At 35.4% G+C, this 10,534-nt stretch overlaps 1 protein-coding gene across 1 annotated transcript; it reads right to left on the bottom strand.

Annotated features, from left to right (window-relative positions):
• Positions 1-734: 734 nt before the first annotated feature.
• LOC110096301 lies at positions 735-3,068 on the bottom strand. The gene is made up of 2 exons (XM_020822179.1): positions 1,557-3,068; positions 735-1,361 (listed from the first exon to the last, which is right to left on the bottom strand). Exons 1-2 carry the CDS (start codon positions 3,066-3,068, stop codon positions 735-737), a joined length of 2,139 nt encoding a protein of 712 aa, XP_020677838.1.
• Between the last annotated feature and the right edge of the window lie 7,466 nt (positions 3,069-10,534).

Here is a 10,534-nt window from a genome sequence, read left to right as displayed (position 1 = left end):
TTTCCTCAGTGGTGGATAGGGCTACATAATTATATTTTCTTCTATACTAGGAAACTAATGGTTGACCTATGAATTGACTTGTTTTTTAGATACTTTTTCTATCTACCCTACATCCTAATATATCTATGGTACCAGATACCTAGGTTTTGTGTGCCTAATGGGTATATAAGGATTCTCTTAACAACAATTATGTTGGATTCTCTTAACATCAAATTTGGTTGATGATAAATGAAGAAGTGATCTTATTATCCCTCTATATTTCTTCTTATCAACTAATTTTTCATTGAGATCTTTATCAAATTGAAGAATAGAGCTTATCGGAGTATCTATTACCTTTGCATTATACATCATTGATTTCTTAAGGATATATTTGATTTATTTTGATTGGCTAAGAAAGGTTCCATCATCCCTTTGCTTCACATTAAATATAAGGAAATAGGTAAGCTCTCTCATCATGCTCATCTCAAACTCCTCACACATTATTTTTGGAAATTCATTTGAGAGATTTTGATTTGTGGATCTAAAAAGTATATCATTAATATAAATTTGAACAATGAGTAGATCTTCTCCTACTATCTTAACATATAGGGTCGTATCTACACTCTTGTTAATAAGGGATCTATCCAAGAGGAATGTACTCAGCCTCTTATATCATGCTCTAGGTGCTTGCTTTTTCTTTTTTTTTTTTTGAAGAAGTGCATCAAATTGCATTAAGAACAAAACAAGACCTAATTTCAGGTAATAAATGGATCACATTCCTCCATGATTAAATTTAACAACAAGGAAGGAATGTTCTCAAAAGAAAAACTATCAATAAAGAAACTACTCTCCAATGCCATATTAGCACAACAATTAGCTACTTTATTACAACTTCTATAAGCATGGAGGAAAACAACTTTATTGAAATCATTTGCCAACCATCTATTAACTTGCCACTTATTCTTCTTTAGAGAATCTTGAATGAAATTGATAACATTGGTATTATCACTCTCAATGATCAGCCGTTTACATTCCAACATCCAGCTTCTCAAAAACTCCTTCACCGAGAAAACTGCTTCTAGCTCTAATCGAGCAATATCCCAATGAGCTCCATTCTTACCAAATGCTCTTATAAACCTGCCTTTGTGATCTCTAAAAACACCACCAACACCAGCCAAATTGGAACTAAGCAAAGAGGCATCTACATTGATCTTAATCCAATCTTTCGGTGGGGGGCACCAAGTTCTTTGAGACTCCCTAAGGAGATGAGTACCACAGCTAGTAAGATATGGACCAGATTTTGAAATGGCTGAGAACAAAGCATTAGAAGCAACCATAGAGCATGGAAAAGTTGTCTTACCGTGCTTGAAAGCATTTTGATTCTTCCAAGAGTGATATACAATATTGCAGTAAATCTGTACAATCCTAGATTTATTTTATGCTATTTGTTTTAACCCCAATAAACAGCAATTTAGAGAACTAAAAATAGGAATAGAAATACCCCATTCACCCATCTTCACGATGACATCAGTCATATATTTACAGTGTACCATTATATGTTCATATGTTTAACTCACTTGGCATCCTCTAGGACAAAGATCATTATCTGAAATCCTGCGTTTCTTCAAAAAACGATTGGTAGGAATCCTTGATTTTCCCAACCTCCACCAGAAGATCTCCACCTTTTTCTTAAGTTTTAATTTCTGCAACCAGCTGAAGTAATTAGCATCCTCTAAGGTATACTTGTTGGACAGCACTTGCTCATACACCAATGCTGAAACTGTCTTTCCCGAGCACATCTTCATTAATTCCAGCTGATCCTCCTCCTTAAACTCAATATGAATTTGGCTAATCAAGAATACTATATTAGGATGGAAGGCCCTTTGCAGCTTGGTACAATTCCACTCACCATTGCTAAGCAAAAGCTGCTGTAGGTACATTCCATCCAGAAAATCACAATCAACATATGTTGGCCAAGGACTGATACATCTATCAAGCAGCCATGTATCATTTAAAATATTAATCTTGTCACCCTTGCCCACTCTCCAACGAATAGCCATTTTCAAATATTTGCCACCATCCACCAGATTTTGCCAAGCTATGGAAGTAATCTTCCTTCGGGTTCCATTCATCACATCACTACCATATCTAGCTATCATTGCATGATGGAACAAAGATTGCAGTTTCTGGATAAATTTCCAAGCCAACTTGGATCTTAAAGACCCAACTCTAAGGAGGGGAGAATGCAAACCCAACCCTCCCCAACTTCTTGGTTTACAAATATCACCCCAAGCAACATAGTGCTTACCATTGGTCCCATCATTTTTATGCCAAATAAAACTTCTACAAATTTTCTCCAACACATGTAAAACCCTCTTGGGGACTATAGAATCAGTAATTAAGAAATTAGGCATAGAAAGCAAAGAACTATCAATGAGAATCATCTTACCTCCCAATGATAGGGACTTCTTACTCCAAGAATTGAGTTTATCCATAACATTACTCATAGTTTCTTGAAAATCAGCCATTTTAAGTCTATTAAGAGACATCTTCACTCCCAAATACTTTATCTCTTTAATAACTTTGAAGCCAAGAACCTTAGTTATTCTCTTCTTCATGGAGTAACTAACCACCTTGCCAAATATCATCTGAGATTTGCTTACATTTATTCTTTTTCCAGTCCACTTACAAAAGACCTCCACAATAGTCTTCAAAGCATTAGCTAGATCCACGGATGCATGTGAAAATACTAACACATCGTCTGCATAAATGAGGTGTGTTATCATAGGTCCTCTAGGAGAAATTTTTATGCCAAGCTTCTGTCCCCTTTGCACAAGCGAGTTGGACAAGAGTTGAGAGCACAATATGAAAATATACGGTGAGAGTAGACAACCTTGACAGAATCCACTCATAGCATTAATCCACTTAGAATTCCTCCCATTGATGATAATAGAGAGTCTCACATCTACAATCCATTCCATGAGAAGGTTAGAAAAATCAGTAGGAAAACCATACCAAATCAAGATGTGCCGAAGAGATGCCCATCCCATACTATCATACGCTTGCTCCATATCAAGTTTTAAAGCCATCAACCCCTTCTTATCTTTAGAAATTCTGAACTTGTGAAAGATCTCCTGAGCCAAAAGGCAATGCTCTGCAATAGATCTTCCATGGATGAACGCCACTTACACCTCTGAAATCATCTTGGAGATAACCTTCTTCAATCTATTAACTAACATGGTAGCCACAATCTTATAATTAGTTTGTCAAAGGCTAATAGGCCTAAAGTTAGAAGAAATCACAGGGTTCTTAATCTTAGAGATCAATACAATCAAAGTATTCTTCCACTCCCTATGAATATGGCAGGATTTAAAGAAACAGTTAACTGCATTCCAAAGAGTCTCCCACACAATACTCCAATAGCTCTTGTGAAAAGAAGAGGTGACTCCATCCAAACCTGGTGACTTGTTGTTTCCTTGCTGAAAAACCGAATTATGCAGTTCATTTACTGAAAATTCTGCATTGAGCACATCCATATCATCAGCTGCAATCTTCTGGTTTTCAAAAACTATAGGCCAACCCGTCACTTTACAATCCCCGTGCTTACATTTCTTCTCAAAAAAATTAATGAAGACCTTCTCAATTTTCTCATCCTCATCATACAAATTGTTGAGCTCATCTTTAATTTGAATGATCCTATTCCCATTTCTTCTAGCCGAGGCATAATTATGAAACAATTTGGAGTTTGTATCACCTTCCTCATGCCACTTAGCCTTTGCCCTTTGATTCCACCAAGTAGAAAGACTCTTCAAAGTAAAATTAAGTTCATGGACTTTGTTTCTAAGAACAAAAAGGTCATCAACCGACCAATTGAAACTTAAAGCTTCCTTGTTTTTAAGTTCAAGGATCTCCTTTTTCAATTTCTCCTTTAATAAATTCAAATCTTTACACTTATTTTTATTCCAAAAAAATAGTGATTTTAATGTGAGGCTAAGCTTCCTCTGAAGGATCATATACTGATCTCCGAAATCATTCTTTTTCCAAGAGTGATAAACAATACTCTTGGCCGCAGGGTAGGACCTCCAAGTATCCTCAAATCTGATTGCCCTTGACTTGAACCGCACCTTTTCATCCATCTTAACAATAATAGGACAATGGTCAGATGCCAATGTCGCATGATGTCTAGTGACAACTAAAGGAATTTTCTGAATAGCAACCGAATTCAACATACACCTGTCCAACCTTTCTCAAATCCTAGAAGCACCCTCCTTGTTGTTACACCAAGTAAACATTGGTCCCACACTGCTAACATCATGAAAATCAGAATTCATCATAAATCCCTTCATCTCCCAAGGTCCTTTAGAGAACAAGAACCTCTTACCTCCTCTCTTCTCCTCCTTATTAATGATACAATTGAAGTCCCCCCCAATAATAGAAGGAATAGCATTCTCCATACTCTTCTCTAATTGACTCCAAAGGCCTCCCCTCTCCTTACAGCATCTGCTGCCATAAACAGTAGCAATTCTCTAAGTTCCCAAGATGGGAACCGAAAGATTTCCAATGGCAGCCTGTGAAGTAGCTTCCATAACATCAAAGGTCACCAACTTTCTATTCCATAGTACCAAAATACCTCAAGATGTACCAACAGTAGGGTAGTGAAAAAACTCCCAATCACTCCCTGTAAGATAATTAACCTCCCTCCTATCAATACTAGACAACTTGGTATCCATAAGCTCAATAAAGAACACATCCTGATCTCTAACAATCTCCTTCAAATATAAGGAAGGCTCCCTCTTCCTGGCTCCCCTACAGTTCCAAAATAAGATGGATGACATTTAACCAGGTACAGAAGATCTCTCCCCACTACTGGGGTTCAACCTCCCATCCCTCTTCTTCTTTTCATAGTCAGGCTCAACCGACCCAATGATCTCAATTCCTTGGCTAGTTTAATCTTGGCAACTCCACTATGAGAACCCAAACCAATGTGGTAGCATCAAGTTCAGGTATATCCAAGCTCCTATCCAAAGCTTTATCAATTTCTCCATGCTTCTCAGTACCTTCCACTACATCTTTATCAACCAACATAGCAAAATGATTAGTTGAGTGAATATCAAACATCTCAAAACCAGCTGTCTCTATATTAACTTAACTTTTTACTGGAGCTACAACTGATTCTTCTACAACATCAGCAACCTCTGTCCTCATCTGGATTCTCTCCAGCACCCTGTCCTGATGGCTCTTATTAACTCTGTTATCAGTATTATTCCCATTATCCTTCACACCTCTTCCAGCGGCAAGATCCCTTTTAAATCTTCTATTCTTTAAATGGACATGAATCCACGGACCATATTCAGCACTGATCACAGAAGGATTATTATCAGGCACAATTTTCATTCCTTCCACCGTAACTATATCCGTCTTCGTCCTCGTTTGGTCCTGTATCCCAAGAGTTACATTTTTCAGACAAATCTTATTATCATGACCCACTTTACCACATTAATAGCAAAGAAGATCAATTTTCTCATACTCCACCCGTTGGAAGAACCTCCCAGCTGAACTTTCCACCCAAACACCATTCGGCAGCTTCTTTTCCAATTCAATCCTTACACAGACAAGGGAAAATTCACGTTTACTCCAGTGAAAGGTATTGCCATCTATGTACATTGGAGAACCAAATCAAGAATTAATTGTTTCTATACTATCTTCATCCCAGCAGTACAAAGGCAAGCACGATAATCTAATCCAAATGGGAGCAGAGATTCCCTTAAATGAATTCGGATCAAACATAGGCATCCATCTGTCCATACCAACAATGAACCCATTCACATACCAAGGGCCTCTATTCAGTATATCATCTTCCACCTCACTAGTCTTGAACGAACACAAAATCCAGTTCATTCCAATCGACGTCAAATGAAATTCACCGTATTTGCTCCACTGCCTTCTCAATTCTAAACTATAAACCGAGAACGACACATTATTCCCCAAGAATTTAAGCACAATCAAATTCTATAAAATTCTGGAATTCTCTGCCTCCCTATCCACATTTAACCTGACTGCGACACCATCTTCAAAAAATTCAACCTGGTCTCTATTAAACGTAATATTGATAGGCTTCGACTTCGACCAGCATCAACAACCTCACCAACACCCTTCTGTCCAGAATTATCAATCATCTTGTTCTTCGTAACTTCAAAACTAGTTGAATCCTTCACAGGGATCTTAGAGTAATCCATAAATTCACTTTCCTTCTGAACTTATATCGAATCAAATCATTTCCAATAATACGCCCCTCGTGCGTATCAAGAACTCCAAAAAAATTCTTCACCAGCAGAATTACATCATCCGAAGCCGAAGAATCAAGATTTGCCAAACCTTGATTACCCTGGGTATCCACATTCTTCTGCACCACCAAATCATCCACTAAAACCTTCTTCCCCTTGCCTTCAACAGTATCTTGACGGCTCAAAGGTCTAAATTCTTCTCTAATCACAATACCATTCGATCCTCTACCATTGGCCCGCAGAGAACCAAATGGTCGCAGAACAGTCATACAAACCAGCTAGATAATGCCGGCGATCATCCGACGCTATTCCCTTCGAACACGACAAACCCGCGCAAAATCAAATTGGAACAGGCGATGAACATTCTCTCTCTAGGTGCTTGCATGAATCCATATAATTCCTCTTTTTATTTAAATACATGAGTGAGAAATTGAGAATTATTAAAACCTGGGGGTTATTCAATATATTAATCTTTCTTTATCACCCCATTTTGGAAGGCACTCTTAATATCCATCTGATATATCTTTAATCCTCTAAAGCAAAGAAAGGCTAATAGTACTCTAATAGCATCTAACCTAGATACAAGGTCAAAAATCTTCTAGAAATCAATTCATTCAATCTAATTGTACCCCTTATATACTAATCTTTCCTTATTTCTAATCAGTATCCCATATTCATTCATTCTATTCTTGAAAACTGACTTAGTTCTTATAATTATCTTGTCCTTAGGTCTACTAACCAATTCTCATACATTATTCTTAACAAATTAACTTAATTCTTCTTGTATAGATAGGATCAAAAATTCATCAACTTGGGCTTGATATACATTGGTTTGTTCTACCATGGAGATGAATTCAAAATGATTGACCTCCTATTCTATGTCCATGGATTATTTTAACACCTACATATGGATCTCCTAGGACAAGTTCTCTAGGGTTACTAGATGTGTATCTCCATTCTCTTAATAATGGCTCCTTAGGTTCTACTCTATCTCCTAGGTTAATGGATTCTAGCCATTATGTGATCTCTACTTCTTCTTTTTTTTCTTCTAACCTAAGCTCAAAAGATTTATCTATTTCATCAAATATAACATAGATTCTCTTCTACTACTAAGGTCCTCTTATTAAAGATCCTACAGGCTTTAACTACATATGAAAATCTTAAGAAGACTTCCTACTAAGATTTAGGATCAAACATTTCTAGTGATTTTTTTCCTTTAATCAAGTCAAATAATCTACAATCAAATACATGCAAGTGAGAAAGGTTAGAGGTTATACACCTAAGGAGCTTAAAGTGTGTCTTACTAAACTTAGTTCTAACATTGACCCTATTCAACCCATATATATAATATTTACAACTTCTTCCGAAAAGTATCTAGGGATAGAAAAATCAGCATGGCTTTATTAAAGTTCTATTCTTCCTTTACCTATTCCATTTTAGTGAGGGGTCCTAGGGTCAGAAAAGTAATGCTATATCCCTACCTCTTTATAAAAAGATTCAAACTTAACATTTTCAAACTCTCTACCATGCTTAATATGAATAATCAAGATCTCAGGTCATAATTTCATCTATATCCAAGTGCAAAAGGTTATAAATTCTTGATTTGAAGGAATATAACCCAAGTGAATCTAGAGAAATCATCAACAATCACAAAACATAATATGTCCCATGTAAGTTGGCTGTACTAGGACATCCAAACATGTCCATATGAAGACTTTCTAGTGGCTTAAATGTTTTGATGTTGTTAATTGAATGAAATGAAGACTTAATTTTCTTTTCTAGTTTCGAGGCATCACATAGGCAGTCCTTAGTGAAATGTAACTTGGGTATACCTCTAATTAAGTATTTTTATGTAATCTTATTAAGGGACTTTGTGCTTGTATGACATAGTCTCCTATGTTATAGGCAGGATTCATCAATAGTAGATTTCAAACAAAAAGAATTAGATTATTCTATGCAGTTCAAATAGATCATATAAGCATTGTTAGCTCTCTTTCCTTCTAAAACTAGTTTTTCATTTAGTCTAATCATACATTTTGTGGATAAATTTTTAATGTCAAATCCTTTATCATACAACTAACTAATTCTATGTATTATATGCTTTAAATAGTCTATAAGTAAAATATTCTCAATAATAAAATTATTTGAGTTTCTAATTATACCTATGCCCACCACTTTCCTTATGGTGTTATCTCCCAGTGAGACATTATCTCATGATCAGACCTCCAACATGATGAACTAATTCATATCTCCAATCATGTACCCCGAGCTTTCGTTATCTAGGTACCATATGCTCCTGTTTAGCCTTTTATGAGATCACTCCTACAAAGTCAATAAAAGGTTAGATTTGGAAACCTAAATAAGTTTAGGTTCAACCATATGATTTGATGAATCTCTTTCATGCAAGCTATATTGTGTTGCATTTGATTTATGCATCCAAACCAAATGTGTCCTAGGGTACATTGAGCAAGTGCGGGGAATGCGACTTAGCATGCAACAAGAATGATACCTAATCCAAAGTAATTTATTTACTAGTCTATGTTAGGGATAGTACCTCTTCCTAGGGATATGTGATACATGCAAATATGTAGGGTTATACCCTTAAGTCATTAAAGGTGGCAATTTATTTTATTGAAGTGCATCTATTTTTTCTTTTAGGAACTTAGTTGCACTTGTAAGACTTATAACTTCAAAGTTAAATGCATGCTCATCATCATTTAGTTTAATTGAAAATAGTTCTAACTATTTATATAAATCTTCTACCTAAAGATGTTTTCATTTTAAGGATTCATATGCATTAGTTGGGTCAACATGCTTCTTCTTCTTTTTTTTTTTTTTGAAGAAATGCAATTTTGCATTAAAATAAAGAAAGAACACCCTAAAACAAACTAGAACCAAAATAAGAACATAGGGTTCCTTGATCCGACAGGGAAAGAAACCTTATTGAAAGCATATTTATTAAACTAAACTTATCATAATTAAAATGAGACTCACTATTTCTCATTTTAAAACCCTTAGGGTGGAAGGGATACCAAATATAAAGCAACCTATAAGGTTGGTTAGCATTCCAGAGTTCCCAAGCGGTTAAAAAATAAGACTTATACTGATCCCATAAGCAATTAGAATAGAAAAAAAATATAAGGCTAAAAGAAAGAAAAAGAAACTAAATAGAAATTCTAGAAAGTAAATACAAGTATTCACCAACATCCAAGAAACACCTAAGAAAACTTTCAATAGGTTTCTCAGATGCCACTTCCAAATTCTGAGGCAGTAATCCAAAGCAAGTAATTTGTGATACGCTTTGATCAGGAGCTTCATCATCAAGTATCTGATAAGAAATTCCATGCTGTTATTTCCAGTGTAAGAACAAGAAAGCATATAAATGAGCTAAAGGGGAAGAACCCCTCATAAATTTCTTTTAACTGAGATATGCCATCCTTCTTCTAGGCAAATCTTCCATCGGTCCCAATGTTAACACTCTTCTTATTTAATGCATCAAACTTATTGAGTAAAGACATATGATTTACATATAAAGAAGATTATTCAATTATCAGGATATCGTGCACTTTTTGTAAAGTAGAAAAAATAGTGTTTAAGTTAGCATACATCTTTTAGAGCTTCCAATATGAATTATGGAATTTTTCAGAGATAATAAAAAGTTTACCATAAGATAGTTGACATATCTCTTCTTGATTAAATTGATTAAGACTATCATTAGCCCTGAGACACATATTTGTTTCTTCCTCCATTGCTTCTTGTATAGATTATTTTGAAGTACAGTCAGACCAACATGCCTTATGTGTCTCTTGCTTCCCCTTTTAGAAGTTTACATTCTCTTTACCCTTCTCCTTGACCAGTGAGTTTTTAAATTTGGGAATATAGTTTACAAGTGGCCTAGTTTCTAGCTTTCAAAATAAAACTTTTTAGATGATTTTTCAAAATATTTACTATTTTTATCATTGCTCCACAACTGAGTCATCAATGAAATTTCATCATCCTCATCTGTTATAGAGTTATCAGTATCGAAGTTATTATCTTTTAAAGCCAAAATCTTATCCTTTTTCCTGTCACTTGTATCAAGTATTCTTTGACTCATGCATTACTCAAAGGCAATGGGTGAACCAAGCAAGTTATCAAAATAATACAAATTTAGGTCTTTTGATTCAAAAATTATAGTGACTTTCTCTTCATAAGCACTAGGTTGGAAACATAAAATTTTGTTAACTTTTTTAAAATTAGAAAGTTCGCCACCTATGCATGCAGGGATGTTA

The sequence above is a fragment of the Dendrobium catenatum genome, unplaced genomic scaffold (genome assembly GCF_001605985.2).
Source record: "Dendrobium catenatum unplaced genomic scaffold, ASM160598v2 fragScaff_scaffold_957, whole genome shotgun sequence".
Taxonomy (NCBI): Eukaryota; Viridiplantae; Streptophyta; class Magnoliopsida; order Asparagales; family Orchidaceae; genus Dendrobium; species Dendrobium catenatum.
Note: the sequence above shows the minus strand (reverse complement) of the source record. Positions and strands in the feature narration are given on the sequence as shown.